This window comes from Salmo salar, chromosome ssa14, assembly GCF_905237065.1.
Source record: "Salmo salar chromosome ssa14, Ssal_v3.1, whole genome shotgun sequence".
NCBI classification, from domain to species: domain Eukaryota; kingdom Metazoa; phylum Chordata; class Actinopteri; order Salmoniformes; family Salmonidae; genus Salmo; species Salmo salar.
Genome location: NC_059455.1, coordinates 55,155,252 through 55,177,184, shown reverse-complemented (window position 1 = coordinate 55,177,184; position 21,933 = coordinate 55,155,252). Strand labels below are relative to the sequence as shown.

General features: G+C 41.3%; 1 protein-coding gene across 5 annotated transcripts in view; it reads right to left on the bottom strand.

Moving 5' to 3' along the window:
* Positions 1-21,933, bottom strand: part of nudcd1 (NudC domain containing 1) — a 72,754-nt gene that overhangs the window by 20,821 nt on the left and 30,000 nt on the right. For all 5 annotated transcript variants that reach the window (XM_045693610.1, XM_045693612.1, NM_001140357.1 and 2 more), the window contains 3 exons: positions 13,811-13,958; positions 13,047-13,172; positions 443-602 (listed from right to left, as the gene is read on the bottom strand). In XM_045693610.1, the coding sequence (XP_045549566.1) occupies positions 443-602; positions 13,047-13,172; positions 13,811-13,958 (434 nt within the window). The remainder of the gene's footprint in view (positions 1-442; positions 603-13,046; positions 13,173-13,810; positions 13,959-21,933) is intronic.

Here is a 21,933-nt window from a genome sequence, read left to right as displayed (position 1 = left end):
TTGTGAATTTTTGGATACTCCTGCACTCTGCTAAATATGTGTATGTGACCAATACAATTTGATTAGATTTTAATTACTATTGTGCCATTTCTATAGTAGTTTACAGGTCTCCATCTACACTCACTCTTCACACAAAGAGAACATCGCAATAATGGCATCCAGCAATCACAATCATGTCCTTGAAATACCTAAATGTACTCTCGTGACTGGCAGGCTGTAATTTAAAACAATATGCCACTAGCACTCTTTTTGGGGTCAATTTTCATGAGTGTTTTGAGCATGTTAAATAAACTCAGTCTGAGGCAATGTCCTGAGACTAGCACAAAGATGCCATCTGAAAACAAATTTGTTTCCCTGATTTAGCGTTGTAAGAGGTGTGTCTGAGGTGTTGACAGAACTGCCAGTACTAATAATTACTAATCTAAAAAGTTTCTACACGTACCGAGGGCGTTGAAGGTGGCGATGTGTTCCCACATGTTGCTGGGCTGGTCCGGACGGGGCTGCCACAGCAGGGCGTCCACGTCATGACGCAGACAGAAACTAGGCATCTCAGATGGGTTCAAGTCCACCGTGAACAGGTACTGATGGCTCCCTAAGTTCACCTGGAGAAAGAGATATACTGTAGTAAGACTTTATTAGTCCCAAAAAGATGGTTTGTAGATGTAGACATTTCAACTAACTTTCCACTAACCCTAACCCGTAACCTAAAGATATGCAGTTCTTCATCTGGCATCTCTTTTCATCTCTCCAATCATAGCTTTTAGAGCCCAGTGAATCTCAACTCTATTAAAAAAAAAGAAAAAAGTAAAATAGTTCCCTCAAACAAAACCAGAGAATATTATGGTTCCTTTTAATCAAATTATACATAAACATCCATGAAACATACACAACATTCCAAATTAATTGTCTATTAACTGAGGACAGAAAAACAATCAATAGGGAGAGAGAATCAAAGTATTCTAATCAGGAGAGGACATGGAACCAGTGCATGCAACCAGTTTTTCTGAATGCATCAGTCTGCCTTCATTATTCCTCCCACAGTGGAGGCAGGGAGAGAGAAGGCGAAAGTGAGAGAAAAAGAAAGAGCGTGACAGAGAGAGATAGACACGGAGATAGAAAGAGAAAAAGAAATTGAGAAAGCCAAAGAGAAAGCCAGAGAACGATTGAGTCCCATTTCGAAGCACATGTTCACACAATTTATACCATGACGTTGTCCCTCTTTATACACGACCTTGTGCTATTATTGTATTGAAAGGTCTGGTCATCCAGTGTTTCACATGTGAATCTCTTTGCCAACAAGTTTTATCGGTAGACAGTTCTCCCCTCCAGTTTCTATGCTCACTTGACATCTATTTAACATTTGTATCATAAACAGGCCTGTATGTGATTGATAGTTGGCGATTGGTGACAGTTCCACGGACATGGAACAATCCTCAAAGCTATAGTTCACTTTTTTGTGGCTGCGTCCCTCACATTGTCAAATCAGCCAATTGGGATTTCAGAAGTCTTGTTTGTGTAAATAGAATGACAATGAAAGTTGTCAACAACTGCTTTGGCCGTAATTTAAAGTCTGCAATGACGTTCAAACATAATACATTATGTAAGAATAGAGTAAAGCACTACCCTCTGAATCGCTTTACGGTCGGATGCCGAGCAGTTGCCATACCAGGCGGTGATGCAACCGATCAGGATGCTCGCGATGGTACAGCAGTATAACTTTTTGAGGATCTGGGAACCATGCCAAATATTTTCAGTCTCCTGAGGGGTAATAGGCGTTGTTGTCATGCCCTCTTCACCACTTTCTTGGTGTGTTTGGACCATGATAATTTGTTGGTGATGTGGACACCAAGGAACTTGAAACTCTCGACCCGCTCAACTACAGCCCCTTCAACGTGAATGGGGGCATGTTCGGCCCTCCTTTTCCTGTAGTCCACAATCATCTCCTTTGCCTTGCTCACGTAGAGGGAGATGTTATTGTCCTGGCACCACAATGCCAGGTCTCTGACCTCCTCCCTATAGGCTGTCTCATCGTTGTCGGTGATCAGGCCTACCACTGTTGTCGTCAGCAAACTTAATGATGGTGTTGGAGTCATGCTTGGCCACACAGTCGTGGGTTAACAGGGACTACAAGAAGGGACTAAGCACGCACCCGAGGGGCCCCCGTATATAGAATCAGCGTGGCAGATGTGCTGTTTTCTACCCTTACCACCTGGGGGCGGCCTTCAGGAAGTCCAGGATCTAGTCACAGAGGGAGGTGTTTAGTCCCAGGGACTTTAGCTTAGTGATGAGCTTTGTGGGAACTATGGTGTTGAACGCTGAGCTGTAGTCAATGAATAGCATTCTCACATAGGTGTTCCTTTTGTCCAGGTGGGAAAGGGCAGGGTGGAGTCCAATTGAGACTGCGTCATCTATGAATTTTTTTGGGCAGTATGCGAATTGGAGTAGGTGCCCCAAATTCCTAATGAGTTAATTATTACATGATTCATTTAAATTGAGTAAAAATTTTACGTAGTAGGTAATTATTCGATAAATAGCAGTCATCACGCGACAGTAGCTAAGATGGGAAGAAATCTGTCCAACTACAACTGGCTCAGAACAGGGTAGCACGTCTGGCCCTTAAAATGTACACGTAGAGCTAACAATAATATGCATGTAAATCTCTCATGGCTAAAAGTGGAGAAGAGATTGACTTCATCACTACTTGTTTTTGTAAGACAGAGGTGTCTGTCTAAACTACTAGCACACAGCTCGTACACCCATGCATACCCCACAAGACATGCCACCAAAGGTATCTTCACAATCCCCAAGTCAAGAAAAGGCTATGGGAGGCACACCGTATTAAATAGAGCCATGGCTACATGGAACTCTACTCAACATCAGGTAACTGATGCAAGCAGTAGAATCAGATTTAAAAAACTGATAAATATACACCTTATGGAACAGTGGGTACTGTGAAAAGACACACACAAAGGCACAGACACACATGATAAAGACATGCACTCTACACACACGCACACATGGATTTTGTAGATATGTGATAGTTGAGTAGTGGCCTGAGAAGCCACACTTAATGTCTTATGAAATGTAATATTTTTTAATTGGCTGTATGATATACCACTAAGTAGCGCTGAGTCACTACTTAAGATTGGCAAATTCGCCACTGGCGCCCTGTGCTCTTCACAGATGAAAGCAGGTTCACACTGAGCACATGTGACAGACGTGACAGAGTCTGGAGACGCCGTGGAGAACGTTCTGCTGCCTGCAACATCCTCCAGCATGACCGGTTTGGCGGTGGGTCAGTCATGGTGTGGGGTGGCATTTCTTTGGGGGGCCGCACAGCCCTCCATGTACTCGCCAGAGGTAGCCTGACTGCCATTAGGTACCGAGATGAGATCCTCAGACCCCTTGTGAGACCATATGCTGGTGCGGTTGGCCCTGGGTTCCTCCTAATGCAAGACAATGCTAGACCTCATGTGGCTGGAGTGTGTCAGCAGTTCCTGCAAGAGAAAGGCATTAATGCTATGGACTGGCCCGCCCGTTCCCCAGACCTGAATCCAATTGAGCACATCTGGGACATCATGTCTCGCTCCATCCACCAACGCCACGTTGCACCACAGACTGTCCAGGAGTTGGCAGATGCTTTAGTCCAGGTCTGGGAGGAGATCCCTCAGGAGACCATCCGCCACCTCATCAGGAGCGTGCCCAGGCGTTGTAGGGAGGTCATACAGGCACATGGAGGCCACACACACTACTGAGCCTCATTTTGACTTGTTTTAAGGACATTACATCAAAGTTGGATCAGCCTGTAGTATGGTTGTCCACTTTAATTTTGAGTGTGACTCCAAATCCAGACCTCCATGGGTTGATAAATTGGATTTCCATTGATTATTTTTGTGTGATCTTGTTGTCAGCATTCAACTATGTAAAGAAAAAAGTATTTAATAAGATTATTTCATTCATTCAGATCTAGGATGTGTTATTTTAGTGTTCCCTTTATTTTTTTGAGCAGTGTACACACACACACACACACACACACACACACACAGCTCTTTTATAAGGAACAACTTCCTGTATCCAGACACTCCTTCTGAGGGACAGACAGAAGCTCCATGTCACCACTCAGGAGTGGGTACCACGAGAGCAGACATAGAAAAATAATTATTATATTTCTATGAGAGAGCAGGTCGTCAAGGAGACTTGGTAACAAAAAAAAACGATGTCAATTTGAGGCAGAGTGTGGGGGGGGGGAGAAAGAGAGGGCTCCAAACAAACAAGGTGAACATAAAAAAGACTGAACATTTTAATATCTCATATAATCACTTTACATCAAATCAAAGTTCATTGGTCGCGTAACCAGTTTTCCAGATGTTATCGCAGGTGCAGAGAAAAGCTTGTTTCTACCTACTTAATATGAGATAAAAGCTTTAATATAATACTACAAAACATCAATATAAACCAGTTTTTGTTACATTCACTGTCTATAATTTGGCCTGTCAAATCCTAAATCCCAGGCTTTAAAATGACTGTCTGGAGCAGACAGCGAATCCCGATGAAGAATGGCGCCGGAGGGGATGGCTGCCGTTTTACGGGCTCCTAACCAATTGTGCTATTTTGTGTGTTTTTTCCGCATTGTTGGAACTAATCTTGTCCGAAATGTTAATGCTACCGTCTCTTAAGACCGAAAAGCTCCTGGATATCAGAACAGCGATTACTCACCTCGAACTGGACAAAGCTAAAAAAATATTTATTTGTCTGACGAGAAGAAGGAAGTAATGTTGCTCCCAGACAGGCCCAAATCCCTGTCATTCGCATGAAGGAAATACAGGGGGCAGAGATCTGGGTGCCTTGTGAGAATTTGTCGGCGAGTGGGTAACCCGCCTCTGCCATCCGTTCTATTGGTCAACATGCAAACACTGGAGAATAAACTGGATGAGCTCCGTACGAGACTATCCTACCAACGGGACAAAGAAAACTGTAATATCTTATGTTTCACTGAGTCGTGGCTGAACAACGACACGGGTAATATACAGTTGGCTGGGTTTTCCGTTAAATCGGCAGGACAGAATAACTACGTCTGGTAAGATGAGGGGTTGGGGTGTGTCTATTTGTCATTAACAGCTGGTGCACAATGTCTAATTTTAAGGTAGTCCCGAGATAATGCTCGCCTGAGTTAGAGTATCACATGATAAACTGTCGACAGCACTATCTACCAAGACAGTTTTCATCTATATTTCCGTAGCCTTCAATGTACCACCAAAAAAACGACTCTGGCACTAAGACCGCACTCAATGAGCTGTATAAGGCCATAAGCAAACCAGAAAACGCCTATCCAGAAGCGGCACTCCTAGTGGCTGAGGACTTTAATGGAGGCAAACTTAAATCTGTTTTACCTAATTTCTACCAGCATGTCACATGTGCAACCAGAGGAGAAAAAATAAAAAACTCTAGACCACCTTTGCTCCACACAAAGAAACGTACGAAGCTCTCCATCGCCCTCCATTTGGCATATCTGACCATAATTCTGTCATCCTGATTCATGCTTAGAAGCAAAAACTAAAGCAGGAAGTACCAGTGCCTCGCTCAATACGGAAGTGGTCAGATGACACGACTACTCCTTTAAGACCCAGATAGGTCTCAGTTGTGACATAAATCCAGAAAAAAAACTACCAGCAGCTTGTTAAGCCATTGCACCACAGGTTAAAAATCATTACGTGTCTTTTCTGTGGCCTGGAGTTTTTCCTTATCTCATGACTGTTAAGTTAATGTTTTAAGTATCCCTATATTTCTGTTATTACGGGGCTATCACTCAGTCAAGAGTGTGCCTGCGCAGGAAATTAGTTTGTGGATGGACCTAGCCGTGACTGTAATGGCTACCTTGTAGTGTGTTCATACAGTATAGTAAACTTTGTTAAACTGGAACCTTGTCGTTGTGTCATTTCGAGTTAACATTGGTAGCAGAGGATGGCTAATAACTACAATGTGCCACCTCGCTTCGACGAGAAGAGGTCGTACGAAAGTTGGAAAAATGAACTTGGAATCTGGACACGGGTTACTAATCTGGACGCGAAAAAGCAAGCACTTGCGGTGGAATTATCGCTCGAGGGAAGAGCGAGAGATACAGCACTGGAAATATCCGTTGAGGATTTGAACAATGATGATGGTATGGGAACTTTGATCAGAGCACTGGATTCTGTATTTCTTAAAGAAGAGAAAGACCGTGCCTACGAGGCATATTCAAACTTTGACAGTGTTTCGAGAGATATTTAGGTTGCAATGACGGACTACATCATTGATTTCGAACAAAGGTACAATAGGATGCGCAAGTACGACATGGTTCTCCCGGATGCAGTGTTAGCTTTCAAGTTGCTAGATACTGCCTGTCTAGATGGTAGGGAGAAACAGTTGGCTTTGACTGCTTGTACTGTACTGACTTTTGCATCAATGAAGTCGGCACAAAAAATAATTTTTGGTGAAAAGACGTCTGTCGCGCCGTTAACAGATGGAATGCAAGCGAGTGACGGAGCATATTACACTGAGCAGCAGAGAAAAGGCGCCAAAAAGTCACGTTCTCAAGACAACCTGAAGAGGGCGCCATTTCCCGGAACAAATCCACTGGACAAATATGGAAGGAGATCAAAATGTGCTGTTTGTCAAAGCACTTACCATTGGGTTAAAGACTGTCCTCATAAAAATGAACAAGTTAAACTAACAGAGGAAAATGTAAACACAGATATAGAGCAGTGTAACATTACACTGTTTTCAAATGAATCTGCTTCTGATACTGATATTTTTATAGTTGAATCCTTAGGATCTGCTGTGATTGATACTGCATGTACACGGACAGTGTGTGGTGCAAAATGGCTTGATAGCTATGTTAGTGAACTAAATATGAAAGAAGTACAAAATATGATTGACACACCAAGCAACAGAGCTTTCAAATTTGGAGATGGGAGAATTGTCCATTCTACCAAGAGAGTTAAGATACCAGCAAAAATTGGTCAGACTAAGTGTCACATTGAAACAGAGGTGGTCCCTACAGATATCCCCTTACTATTAAGCAAAGCTTCCCTCAAGAAGGCAGGGGCTGTACTAGACATAAAAAATGACAAGGCAGTGATGTTTTAACAACCAGTGACTCTTGAACTTACTACCTCAGGCCACTATTGTGTAAACATTTTAGACAAAGACATCACACAGAGTCCATGCAAAAAATGAGATTCGGACGGACACAGAGCACATGGAGATTCTGACAGTCACAGAGAACATGAAAACAAAAGAAAAACAAAGTATTGGTAAAGCTTCACAAACAGTTTGGACATGCTACAGTTGACAGACTTCAGAAGTTACTCAGCAGTTCAGGGAATAATGATGATGAGAGTATTTCCATTCTACAGCAGATAGTTAACAATTGTGAGACATGTCAAAAATACAGTAAACCTAAGCCCAAACCAGCTGTTGGTTTGCCACTAGCTTCCAAGTACAATGAAACAGTGGCTGTAGATCTACATGAGTTAGCACCAAGTGTGTGGTACCTTCACATAATCGACCACTTCACACGCTTCAGCGCTGGAAGCATTGTGAATACAAAGAAACCCAGTGACATCGTCAGGCACTTCATGCATTCCTGGGTAAGTGTGCATGGCCCTCCCCAGAAATTGTACAGTGACAATGGAGGAGAATTCAATAATAATGAAATAAGAGAAATGGCAGAGAAATTCAACATGGAAGTAAAGACAACTGCTGCATACAGTCCATGGAGCAATGGACTTCTGGAGAGACACAATCAAACACTCACAGAGATCATGCTGAAAGTGAAGCAAGACAATGGATGTGACTGGAACACAGCCCTAGATTGGGCTTTGATGGCAAAAAACTCAATGCACAATGTTCATGGTTACAGCCCATACCAACTAGTGTTCGGGCAGAACCCTCATTTTCCCTCTGTACTGGTTGACAAGCCACCAGCACTAGAAGGGGCCAGTGTCAGTGCATGGGTGGGACAGCACCTTTCAGCACTACATGCAGCGAGAAAAGCGTTCACTGAAGCAGAGTGCTCAGAAAGAATTCGCAGGGCTCTGCGTAAACAGCTACGACCCACCGATGAGAAGTACGAAACTGGAAACAAAGTGTACTACAAACGAGTTGACTGTCAAGAGTGGAAGGGACCGGGAGTAGTCATTGGCCAAGATGGTGTGGTGATATTTGTGAGGCACGGAGGCATCATTGTCAGGGTGCATCACTCAAGATTGCGGAAAGTAAATAATCAACAAGATAGAGGGGCTGTTGCTGAGAATCATCCTAATGAAAAGGAGACAGTAACAGACACAAACCTACCAGATGTCACATCCAATGATATGGACACTGAAACTGACACAGGAAATGGATCAGAGACCTTCAACCATGCCACAGATAATACTGTTGAGCGTTCAAATGAGGAAAACATTCAACAACAGCCACATGTGTTAAGAGAACATGGTTGTTCCAATCTGAAAACTGGACAAACTGTTAAATACATGGACAGAGAAAGTGGTATTCCACATACAGCAACCGTCATTGGACGAGCAGGAAAAGCCAAAGGAAAACACCAGAACTGGTACAACTTGCAGTACTCTGAACCAGTTACACTTTCTGGTACAACAGGGTCAGCTGACCTGTCACTTGTAGATAATCTCAGAATTGAACCAATGGAAAATCGAAAAAAACAGAATGACATTCAAAATGATGATGTACTTGAAACAAAGGACGTGTCATTTGACTCAGCTAAGCTAGATGAGCTCAGTAATTGGAGGAAAAATTGAGTGTTTGAGGAAGTTACAGACATTGGCCAAAAATGTGTCTCAACAAGGTGGGTGTGTACCCTTAAAGAGTCCTTAACTGGAATAGTGCCTAAAGCACGTCTAGTGGCTAGAGGTTTTGAGGAGCTGGCTGCTAAACAACTCCCAAAAGACTCACCGACATGCGCCTCAGAGTCACTCAGATTGCTGATGTCAGTGATCTGCCAGAAACAATGGAAACTTAATTCCATAGACATCAAATCTGCATTTTTGGCAGGGAACAGAGCTGTCAAGGGACATTCACATCCGACCTCCGCCTGAAGCTAAATGCGAAGGAACACTGTGGAAACTAAAGAAGTGTGTGTATGGACTGGCAGATGCATCACTCTACTGGTACAACAAAGTCAAGGCAACAATGCTGAGTACAGGTGGAAAACTGTCACAAGTGGATCCTGCAGTCTTCTATTGGCTTGATCAAGACTGCAGTGTGACTGGAGTACTTGCCTGTCATGTTGATGACTTTATCTGGGGTGGCTCACAGACCTTTGCTACAACTGTGATTCCACACCTCAAATCTGTTTTCCAGGTCGGCCGTGAGGAGCATGATAATTTTTGTTATGTTGGCATAGAGTTTATTACAGTTGATGGGACAATACTGATGCAACAGGAGAGCTATATCAAGAATCTTCAACCCATTCACAGGGATTCTTCAAGAGCCGTACAAAGGAATTCCCCTCTATGTGGAATTGAAGCTGATCAATTGAGGTCAAAGATAGGACAAATTTTATGGGTTGCTAGACAGAGTAGACCTGATGTAATGTTTGATGGTTGCAACTTGGCATCTAACACAAAACACGCCACTGTACAAACCATTCATGAGGCAAACAAAGTTGTTCGTAAACTGAAATCACAACAAGTGACTTTAAAGTTTCAGCATGTTGGAAAAGATGACTCTTTGAAACTAGTTGTCTTCAGTGATGCTTCGCTAGGGAACCTTACAGATGGAGGCACACAAGGTGGACATCTAATCGTGTTAATGGGTGAAGGAGGAAGATTCTCGCCTATCTGTTGGCAGTCAAAAAGGATCAGAAGGGTTGTCCGAAGCACACTTGCTGGAGAAACACTTGCTCTTGCGGATGGAATTGACAATGCGATCTTTCTTGCAACTCTGTTCTCAGAGCTTACCACTGGTGAGACAAAACGGCACATTCTACCTGTAGTTTGTGTCACTGACAACTACTCATTAGTTGATGCTTTGAAGTCAACCAAGTCGGTCACAGAGAAAAGACTTCGTCTTGAGATTAGCAGCATCAAGGAATTTATTCAAGCTCAGAGAATCCAGCGGATTCTGTGGTCGACCACAAAGGAACAGCTTGCTGACTGTCTGACTAAAAAAGGAGCATCCGGTCTTGTGCTCCTACAGGCTCTCAGTAATGGAAAGTGGCAGCTTGAGTAATACAAATAAAAACTGTCACACAACCCATTTGTAATGGGGAACTTAAATAATACTTGGACATTTAATTATGTTGTTGATGTTTAATTTGTCTTTAAAGAAAAGGGGGAGATTGTTAAGTTAATGTTTTAAGTATCCCTATATTTCTGTTATTACGGGGCTATCACTCAGTCAAGAGTGCGCCTGCGCAGGAAATTAGTTTGTGGATGGACCTAGCCGTGACTGTAATGGCTACCTTGTAGTGTGTTCATACAGTATAGTAAACTTTGTTAACCTCTTGGGGCTAGGTGGGACGCTAGCGTGCCACCCGTGGTGCACTCCATCAACAGCAGGTGCATTTCAAGAGCGGCAAATTTGAATCCAAATAAATGTCAAAATTCAAATTTTTCAAAAATACAACTATGTTACACCATTTGAAAGATAAACATCTCCTTAATCTAACCACGTTTTACGATTTCAAAAAGGTTTTACGGCGAAAGCATAAATTTAGAGTATGTTAGGACAGTACATTTACAAGAGTTGTGTGTAATGTTTTGTCAAGTCAAAGACAGGGTCACCAAAACCATAAAACCAGCTAAAATGATGCACTAACCTTTTACAATCTCCAGCAGATGACACTCCTAGGACATTATGTTAGACAATGCATGCATTTTTAGTTCTATCAAGTTCATATTTATATCCAAAAACAGCGTTTTACTATGGCATTGATGTTGAGGAAATCGTTTCCCTCCAATAACCGGCAGTCAAGTCAGCGTCACAAATTAAATAATTAAAATTAGAAAACATTGGTAAAATATTATATTGTCATTTAAAGAATTATAGATTTACATCTCTTGAACGCAATCAACTTGCCAGATTTAAAAAATAACCTTACTGGGAAATCACACTTTGCAATAATCTGAGCACTGCGCCCAGAAAAATACGCGTTGCGATACAGACTAGACGTCATGTTGGGGAGATCTAAAATCGAAAATACTATGTAAATAATCCATTACCTTTGATTCTCTTCATCAGATGTCACTTCCAGGTATCACAGGTCCATAACGAATGTAGTTTTGTTCAAAAAAGCTCATCATTTATGTCCAAAAATCTCCGTCTCGTTAGCACATGATGTAAGCCAGCCGGACTTCTCGTCATGAACGAGGGGAAAAATATATTTCCGTTCGTTCAAACATGTCAAACGTTGTATAGCATAAATCATTAGGGCCTTTTTTAACCAGAACATGAATAATATTCAAGGTGGACGAATGCATACTCTTTTATAACGTATTGGAACGAGGGTACCCAACATGAACTAGCGCGCCAGGTGTCTAATGGGACATCACCGTTCCATGGCTCTTGTTCGGTCAGATCTCCCTCCAGAAGACTCAAAACACTTTGTAAAGGCTGGTGACATCTAGTGGAAGCAATAGGAAGTGCCAAAATATTCCTAAACCCCTGTGTTTTTCAATGGGATAGGTTTAAAGTCAATACAACACATCAGGTATCCACTTCCTGTCAGAAAATGTCTCAGGGTTTTGCCTGCCAAATGAGTTCTGTTATACTCACAGACACCATTCAAACAGTTTTGGAAACTTTAGAGTGTTTTCTATCCATATATAATAAGTATATGCATATTCTAGTTACTGGGTAGGATTAGTAACCAGATTAAATCGGGTACATTTTTTTTATCCAGACGTGCAAATGCTGCCCCCTAGACCCAACAGGTTAAACTGGAACCTTGTCGTTGTGTCATTTCGAGTTAACAATGACCTGGTCAGGTAAAACTCTGGGTCCTATTTATAGGCTATGACAGGGTCCAACGTTTTTACTCAATGGCCCGACCGGCCGAACAGAATTTGTGTTTAATATAATTTAGCAACGTAAGTCATTACTCCATTCTTAAGCATTGCATTGTCTTAATTGCATTCATTTTTGTTTCTAAAGTATGTCATTTTGAGAATATTTCTTTCCCCCCACTCAAAATAGAATGCTGCCCCTTTAAGACAATTCCGTTTCTGAAAGAGATATCGACCTGGCTGCAGTAGGCTAGCCAATGCTAAAGTGTAAATAGTAAGTGACTATCAACATTGGCCAGCATATTGCTGCTATGTTAACTATTGAAGGTTTAACTTTTGTAAATGACTTTCCCTAAAATAAATAAGATCAGTGAGTAGATTGATGGGTGCTTCTTTTTTGCTCAGGACAGCTCGCAGGTTCTGTGTGAATGTAGCTATCAACTTCTGTACTGATTGAGAAGTTGTGACTTGCAGTAGAATGCTGTACTTGAATGAACGGCCAATCATATTGCTCAAATACAAAGAGCACGACTATTCTGCGTGTAGTCTTCAATAGTTTTCCATGGTAGACCGCGACAGAGCAGGTAAATGTTGAACTGGAACGCATAAAATGCGCTGAGAAGTAAATAGCCCGGTCACTGCCGCTGCTTTGAAAGTGGTGTGGCGGTGCTACACCAAATATAAAATTACTGTGGCAAATGCTGTCTCGCCACATGTTTTCTGGTGGCTCTGAGCCAATGCCAAGTGTACTCAATTGGTTCTACTCACACAGCAGCCTGAGAGACATTCTAGGCATCTGAATTGAGACATTCTAGCCATCCTAATTGAGTCTAATGGATAGCTCTCTTAATTTCAAATAAAGAACCCCAAGATATGTGTGTGGACAATTCCATGTTCATTAAATCAAGACGAGCGTCGCTGACGACGCAAATGGAGAAGGTGTGCATGTCTACTGCGCCACTGTGGGGCCTCTTAGGGGAGAGGGGCTGATGTTAACAATGGAGGGAGTGGATTAAAGGAGGGTGGCGAAAAGGGTCTCACCACGTGAGTGGGCTTGAGAGACTCTCCATCGAAGCGTGTCAGGTTGGAGCTGTCTTCTGGGAAGCCATCGCAGTCCTCCAGCTCCTGGGCGTTGCACGGGGGCTTGTCCTTGTCTGGGTTGGCATTCTGAACTCAGGGAGATGGAAGCAGAGAGATTGGATAGCGTTAACAGTGAGAGGATGCATTGAATTCATTCATTAGAAGCCAATGGCGATGGGAACGCTAAATCCCTAAATGAGCAGTGAGTGGTTAAACAAGTTTGGACTGAAAATATAATAAAAAATAGGAAGCTGAGACCGAGGCAGCTCAAGAGAATTGGACATGATGGTGTGAGGGAGAAGTAGAGCTGCTTTGAAAAACTAAAGAGGGAGGGGTGAGAGTGAGAAGACCTGAAGGTAGGCGAAAGGGGCAATAAGAGGCTAAAAGTGAGGGCTCAGTGAGGGGGTTGGAGGGGGGTCAATTTAGGGGAGATTAGATGCATAGAGGCACAGAAAGTAACATCAAGATTGGAGGTAAAAAGAGAGATGGACAGCAAATGAGGGGTTCATAAAGGATAAATAAAGACTGAGGGTGTTGAGGAGAGCATAGGATTGGATTCATCATCAGTAACCCAGGGTCATGTTCATTAGAGCAATGGAAAATGGAAAGATGCATTTCAGGTTAAGTAATCACTCCCTGTTTCACTCCTTTTTCTTCCGTTTCATGACTAATGAACACTTCCCAAAATTAAAAGACAAGGCTCAGCATATGTCAGTGAGTCTCACCATGTCCTCAGTAGTGAGGTATGTCAGTCTCTCGTGGAGCAAGGCCGTCTGCTCCTCACTCATCAGGAACTCTCCTCTCCTGTCTCCTCCAGTCAGCAGCTCTGGCCACATGGGCCCCTCGCTCCTCTTCTGGAGAGTCACCTCCAGGCTAGGAACACACACAGAGACAGACAGGGTGGTAGGACTATACTGGCTGAGGGGTATGGTGGAGAATTGCAAGATTGTTATAATACTTTTATTGCATGAAATGGTTGTTTTATGCAACAGAATAGAGGATTCTTATAACTATTGTGTGTGTGCTCTACTGTGGATGGGCCTCTGGGAGATAACACTGACAGGAGATTTACGATGTCTTTTGGGTGATAAAACATAAAGAGACCGCATTCCAGAGCATGAGTTAATGTTTCTGTTCTATATGGTACCAAGGAGAGATGACCCCAGGGCCAGACCCTGGTCTGCACACAAAGATGACTGTTTTTACAGCAGATACTGTCTGCTATGAATTATAGGTATCTTTCAAACAAATCTTAACCTTGTGATCCATTCTATACACCTGTTTGTCATGTAGGTTGAAAGGGGTGTGTGTTGGCTATAAAATACCTTTGTACTTTTGTCTCAGGGCTCTCAACGAATGATCGAAGCGTGAATTGTCAACCAACCATCCATATCGTAGAGCACTCAATCGATTCACTTTATATGTGTGCTTTGTATTGAACTGATCCCTTATAAGTGATTCAAAATTTAGTTTAAGTATAACTCTGACTTGTGTGATCAGTTTGTCTCTCCTCATTTGATAGTAAAGGAATTAGCCACCACATTTGGCGACGGGGACCGCTCCCGACGACCTGGATAAATCGTGCACGAGGGATCCCTCAAACTTGGGATCTCAGGGAGACCACACTTCGGGAACGAAGCAGATGGACCCACCTTTGATCTGAGAGGCAGCGAGCCGAGTGGATACCACATCGCAAACTTAGTAAAATAAAGAGGTGAGCGAAACACGCAAAGTCAAGTTTTTAAGAAAAGCCTGTTACGTAGGCTCCGAGTGTGTATTCCTGTGTGAGGGGGGCACCTTGGAGGCGTAAACAGGGCTGAGTCAGTGGAGGATGATCTGAGAGTTAGTCGACTCAAAGACACCTATCATTGGTCGGGTTGCGGGCGACCTAGAGCCGTCCTGACACTGAATTGATCACAGTGGGGATTGGTGCGGTCCGTAGGTGTGAGGGGCCAGGGTGTACAAAAAGCCCATGGAGTTGGTGGAATAATCCTTTAATTCATTGCCACTTACTCAGCTGGGCCAGGGGCGCTTTAATTAGGTCAGGTGGAAATGTCCGACAGATCTCCACTCCATAAAAGGAGGAAATCACCATCGCCTGATCGCGCTGCTTTCTCTTCCTTCACTCTGTCTAATCCAGAAGTTCTGTGCGTCCATGAATCCACGTAAGTCCACCGACTCTGTTACCTTTCATCTGAACTATCTGTTGCGATCGGGAGAGTGGGCCAATCAGTTGTTGTTTGAAGTTATTATCGCGTGGCTTGGAGCGCACGCTTCAAACATTTTGTCTAATGTGAATGGTCAATGATTCCGGCCCTACGGTTCATAATAGGCCAATTATGCAATTGGTATGGTTAATATGTAATGAAATTCCGTGTACACATGAAGACACTTGAAAGGCTGAAATAAGAAAGTAATTGTTTGTTGAACTGATCGGCACTGATATCCAACTAATGGCGATTATAGATTGAATAACCGATCACTGTTTGTATTATTCTTTCATGATTTATGATAAATAGTTACGAGCCTAAATTACTCACCGATGATTCCTATTGACTTATTAATGAACTGGATTGTTGAATTCCCTAAATGATGTTAATAATGAATGATTGTTATGATTAGATCTTTGTGATGATGGATTTGATTGTCCTTTGAACCTAAACACAGATTCCCGGTCGGAATATTATCGCTTTTTTACGAGAAAAATGGCATAAAAATGGATTTTAAACAGCAGTTGACATGCTTCGAAGGACGGTAATGGAATATTTAGAATTTTTTTGTCACGAAATGCACCATGCGCGCGACCCTTCTTTACCATTCGGATAGTGTCTGGGACGCACGAACAAAACGCCGCTATTCGGATATAACGATGGATTATTTTGGACCAAACCAACATTTGTTATTGAAGTAGCAGTCCTGGGAGTGCATTCTGACGAAGACAAAAAAAAGGTAATCAAACTTTTATAATAGTAAATCTGATATTGGTGAGTGCTAAACTTGCCGGGTGTCTAAATAGCTAGCCCGTGATGCCTGGGCTATGTACTTAGCACATTTTGCAATATTCTTCATCTGAAAAGCTATTTTAAAATCGGACATATCGAGTGCATAGAGGAGTAATGTATCTATAATTCTTAAAATAATTGTTATGCTTTTTGTGAACGTTTAGCGTGAGTAATTTAGTAAATTGTTAGCAAATTCCCCAGAAGTTTGCCCCCCGCAAACTTATGCTAGTTATGCTAGTATGCTAGTTATGAACGTCACATGCTAATGTAAAAAGCTGTTTTTTTATATAAATATGAACTTGATTGAACAAAACATGCATGTATTGTATAACATAATGTCCTAGGTGTGTCATCTGATGAAGATCATCAAAGGTTAGTGCTGCATTTAGCTGTCTTCTGGGTTTTTGTGACATTATATGCTAGCTTGAAAAATGGGTGTCTGATTATTTCTGGCTTGGTACTCTGCTGACATAATCTAATGTTTTGCTTTCGCTGTAAAGCCTTTTTGAAATCGGACAGTGTGGTTAGATAAAGGAGAGTCTTATCTTTAAAATGCTGTGAAATAGTCATATGTTTGAAAAATTGAAGTTTTTGTATTTTTGAGGAATTTGTAATTCGCGCCACGCCTATCATTGGATATTGGAGCAGGTGTTCCGCTAGCGGAACGTCTAGATGTAAGAGGTTTTAAGGGAGGCGTAGGAGAATACGTCTCAAACAACTTTTTATTAAATGCCTGGGATTAAATATCACTGATTCCTTACGCTGAGAAATGTACTACATTTGCGACAGGAAAAAGTATTACATTTAGAGGGGTAACAGGAACAATCTAAGACGAAACACATATTAGCTGGACATTGGTCTAGTAACGATACCAGGATAATTTTACATAATTATGGAAAAGAGAGACCAGTCATATAATATGGGAGTGAATTGTTAGACTCGGTGGCGAGATATATTTTGCTGTGTCTAAGGGTAGCGCATGCTAAACTAAGCGCACGTAAACACCGAGGTAGATTAAAACTAACGATTAATGATTTGAGGGAGTACAGTGGATTTATCATTATTATAAGGTTTTCTTTGTAGTTAAAACTTTTGGCATGCTGAATCGGTGTAGTATAATGAATGCTAACGACATGTTTTGTGTTTTTTCCGGGAGAATGGGGTTTCATTGTCTCTCTTTGAAATGTTTCCCGGGGCTATAATCTTGGGGAGAGTGAGTGAGATTGAGACCGTAAACTACCAAATTAAATAAGGCCTGGCCATTTTTTGTTTGTTTTTACCTTAAGGTTTGCAAATACCCACACACAACACACTTGTTATGTCTATTTGTTGGTGTTTTTAAAATACTATGTTTGATTTGTATGTTCTATTTCCTTTGGGTTTGGTGAGTTTTTCATTTGTCTTAGGACTATTAAACGTACCAAATGCATTGTAATGTATTCTTCCTGGTTTTTCTATAAAATGTGTTAAAATGGCCTTTTTTTAAAAAGGGAAGTGGTCTTCTACTTAAGGGGCACGCACACACATGGAATTTTCATACGTTTTTATTTTCTGAGCTTTAATTAAAACATGAATTCTTTTGACAAAAGACATGTACTGGAAACCCGGGATACAACATGTATGAAATGTTTGACTGTTTTTCATTAATTTGTCTAAAATGGTAAAAAACTTTTCTGAAGGGTTTGTATGACCTCTGTCATGACTTTCCAGTGTGGTTTGATCACTCTCATTGGAAAGCCATTTGGATAATGAATTTAAGGTCATTTGTAATACTGATTTAAAGGTCATTTGTAATATTGATAATTATGAAGTGTATAGTTCTTAGCAATATTTGTGATTTGGACCAATGTGAAGAAGGAGAGGGTTTTGCTTTTGACTAAGGGTAGGCTGCCTTAAGTCTATTTTCCTATCACCGTATGGGTACAATTATTGTTCTTTATGGTTTTCTTAAGGGTAGTGATTTTAATTCGATTTTGTTATTTGAAATGTTTTTATTTTTTGACCAGTAGTGGGGTTTTTCTTTTTACACATTACTCACATTGGGAGTTGTGTGTCAAAATTGGGGAGGGAACAGTCCTCTGAGGTTTTGGATTAAAGTTTACACTACTTGAGGAGTGTATGGAGTGATATGTGAAGGAGTGTATTGTTGTGTTGTTTGTTCTGTTCCGTTTCCGATGGTCTAACTTCACCAGCGAACACACACAGGAGAGAAATCTCACCACTGTTTTGATTGTGGGAAGAGTTACTTAAGATTAAAGTCTAGCAACATGTCGGATGAGATAGCAAAAGCTCAGGTTGCCCAGGCCGGCGGAGATACAATCTTCGGCAAAATCATTCGCAAGGAGATTCCTGCAAAAATATTATTTGAAGATGAAGTTTTTATTAGGTCTAACTTCCTGATCCTGTGGCTCTGCAATGAAGGTAACAGTGTGATGGGGAGTATAAGCCAATTTGAAATAATAGTTTCAATAGAATGTGTTGTTATTCTCCTTGACAAACTGTGCCCAAAATTGTTTGACTTTTGGGGCATCAGGTTGATTGTAGAGGTCTACACACTACATAGAATTCTAGTAATTTAGATTAAGAATGCATTGAGATACTGATCTGTAATATAATCGTGATAAAAAAAAGTTAATAGTAGAATTATAGGATAATTATACTGGATGTTAATATAAATGTATATTCTGCCAATGTTGATGTGTGTTAAATTGGGGGTTTTTGACTGAGTGACGGGACCAATTTCAATCACTGAGTAATGTCATTCAAAATTTTGGTTGGATAATTGGGTTTTTGATTATGATTTGGAAACTGAATGATTTTTAAAACTGAAGGATTGATTTGAGTTTAGTATGTTAACTATATGAGTGAAGCAATTCATGTATTAGGGATTGATTGATTGTTTTGATTGTTATGAACTAAAGATGTTGACACTATTCTAAACATGCCATGGTGAATGGAGAGGGTGAACTCTGATCAGGAGAGTGAAACTGATCCTAATCTATTTGATCTATAGGCATTGCCTTATAAATAGTGGAATCATGATGCTTGTCTTGGGTCATGTTTATTAGGCACCAACAGAATACATTTTACTTTAACTAGGAGTCACTACCTGGATTTGTCCAACAAGATATGCTAATTTTAGTTTTTGGGATGGAAATAGTTAATTCCACCATGCTGATCCATTGGAGTGTGAGATACCTAAAGCTTATTTTATTAAGCTCCATTGTTGCATGCACTACATTATGCATTAAATGTGCTTTTCACTGTCTATGAAGATATAGCTTTGAATCTCATAAACTGTATGCATCTTTTGTTTTTCTTCATGGGTTCGTGCAGGTGACTGTGTATCATAACCTCCCCAGACAAATTGCTAGTGCGCTTAGAATATGTGTTGGAGGTTGAAATGGGAGACAGTGCTAAGTTTCTTGGAAGGAGGCTGAGCCAGTGCTATAGCAGCCGGTCAAGTGCAGAAACCCATGCAATGAGTTATTGCTTTTATGCTTCTTGGTTTATGTCGAACATAGGCATTTTTTACATGTAAATGAATGTTCTTAAATCTTGAAATGTTCTTTTAAATTGAGAGGATTCCCAAAATGGGGGATTATGGTGGAAAATTGCAAGATTACGTTATAATACATTTAATACATCAAATGGTTGTTTTATGCAACAGAATAGAGAATTCTCATAACTATTGTGTGTGTGTTCTACTGAGGATTGGCCTCTGGGAGATAACACTGACAGGAGATTTATGATGTCTTTTGGGTGATAAAACCTAAAGAGCATTCCAGAGCATGAGTTAATGTTTCTGTTCTATATGGTACCAGGGAGAGATGACCCCAGGGCCAGACGCTGGTCTGCACACAAAGATGACTGTTTTTACAGCAGATACTGCCTGCTATGAATTATAGGTATCTTTCATACAAATCTTAACCTTGTGACCCATTCTATACATCTGTTGTTCATCATGTACAGTTGAAGTCGGAAGTTTACATACACCTTAGCCAAATACATTTAAACTCAGTTTTTCACAATTCCTGGCACTCAACCCTAGTAAAAATTCCCTGTTTTAGGTCAGTTAGGATCACCACTTTATTTTAAGAATGTGAAATGTCAGAATAATAGTAGAGAGAATTATTTATTTCAGCTTTTATTTCTTTCATCACATTCCCAATGGGTCAGAAGCTTACAGACTCAATTAGTATTTTGTAGCATTCCCTTTAAATTGTTTAATTTGGGTCAAACATGTTGGGTAGCCTTCCACAAGCTTCCCACAATAAGGTGGGTGAATTTTGGCCCATTCCTCCTGACAGAGCTGGTGTAACTGAGTCAGGTTTGTAGACCTCCTTGCTCACACATGCTTTTTCAGTTTGCCCACACATTTTCTATGGGATTGAGGTCAGGGCTTTATGACGGCCACTCCAATACCTTAACTTTGTTGTCCTTAAGCCATTTTGCCACAACTTTGGAAGTATGCTTGGGGTCATTGTCCATTTGGAAGAGCCATTTGCGACAAAGCTTTAACTTCCTGACTGATGTCTTGATATGTTGCTTCAATATATCCACTTAATTTTCCCTCATCAAGACACCATCCATTTAGTGAAGTGCACCAGTCCCTCCTGCAGCAAAGCACCCCCACATGAAGCTGCCACCCCCGTGCTTCACGGTTGGGATGGTGTTCTTCGGCTTGCAAGCCTCCCCCTTTTTCCTCCTAACATAATGATGGTCATTATGGCCAAACAGTTCTATTTTTGTTTCATCAGACCAGAGGACATTTCTCCAAAAAGCATGATCTTGTCCCCATATGCAGTTGCAAACCGTAGTCTGGCTTTTTTATGGCGGTTTTGGAGCATAGCTTCTTCTGTGCTGAGTGGCCTTTCAGGTTATGTTGATATAGGATTCGTTTTACTGTGATATAGATACTTTTGTACCCGTTTCCTCCAGCATCTTCACAAGGTCCTTTGCTGTTGTTCTGGGATTGATTCGCACTTTTCGCACCAAAGTACATTCATCTTTAGGAGACAGAACATGTCTCCTTCCTGAGCAGTATGACTGCGTGGTCCCATAGTGTTTATACTTGCGTACTATTGTTTGAACAAATGAAAGTGGTACCTTCAGGAGTTTGGAAATTGCTCCCAAGGATGAACCAGACTTGTGGAGGTCTACAACTTTTTTTCTGAGGTCTTGGCTGATTTCTTTAGATTTCCCCATGATGTCAAGCTAAGAGGCACCGAGTTGGAAGGTAGGCCTTGAAATACATCCACAGATACACCTCCAATTGACTTAAATTATGTCAATTAGCCTATCAGAAGCTTCTAAAGCCATGACATCATTTTCTGGAATTTTCCAAGCCGTTTAAAGGCACAGTCAACTTAGTGTATGTTAACTTCTGACCCACTGGAATTGTGATACAGTGAATTATAAGTGAAATAATCTGTCTGTAAACAATTGTTGGACAAATTACTTGTGTCATGCACAAAGTAGATGTCCTTGCCAAAACTAGTTTGAAAGGGATGTATCTGGCTATAAAATACCTTTGTACTTTTGTCTCGGGGCTCTTAACGAATCATCTGAGCGTGAATCGTCGACCAGCCATCATTATTGTAGAGCACTCAATCGATTCGCTTTATATGTGTACGTTGTATTGACCTGCTCCCTTATTAATAAGTGATTAAGTATAACTCTGACTTGTGTGATAAGTTTGTCTCTCATTTGATAATAAAGAAATTAGCCATCACAGGGGGAGGACTGTGAGCTCTTGTTCTCTGTGGCAGACATGAGTAAGACATTTAAGCATGTTAACCAATAGGGGCTCACTGGCCCAGCGTCGTCCGGGTTTGGCCGGTGTA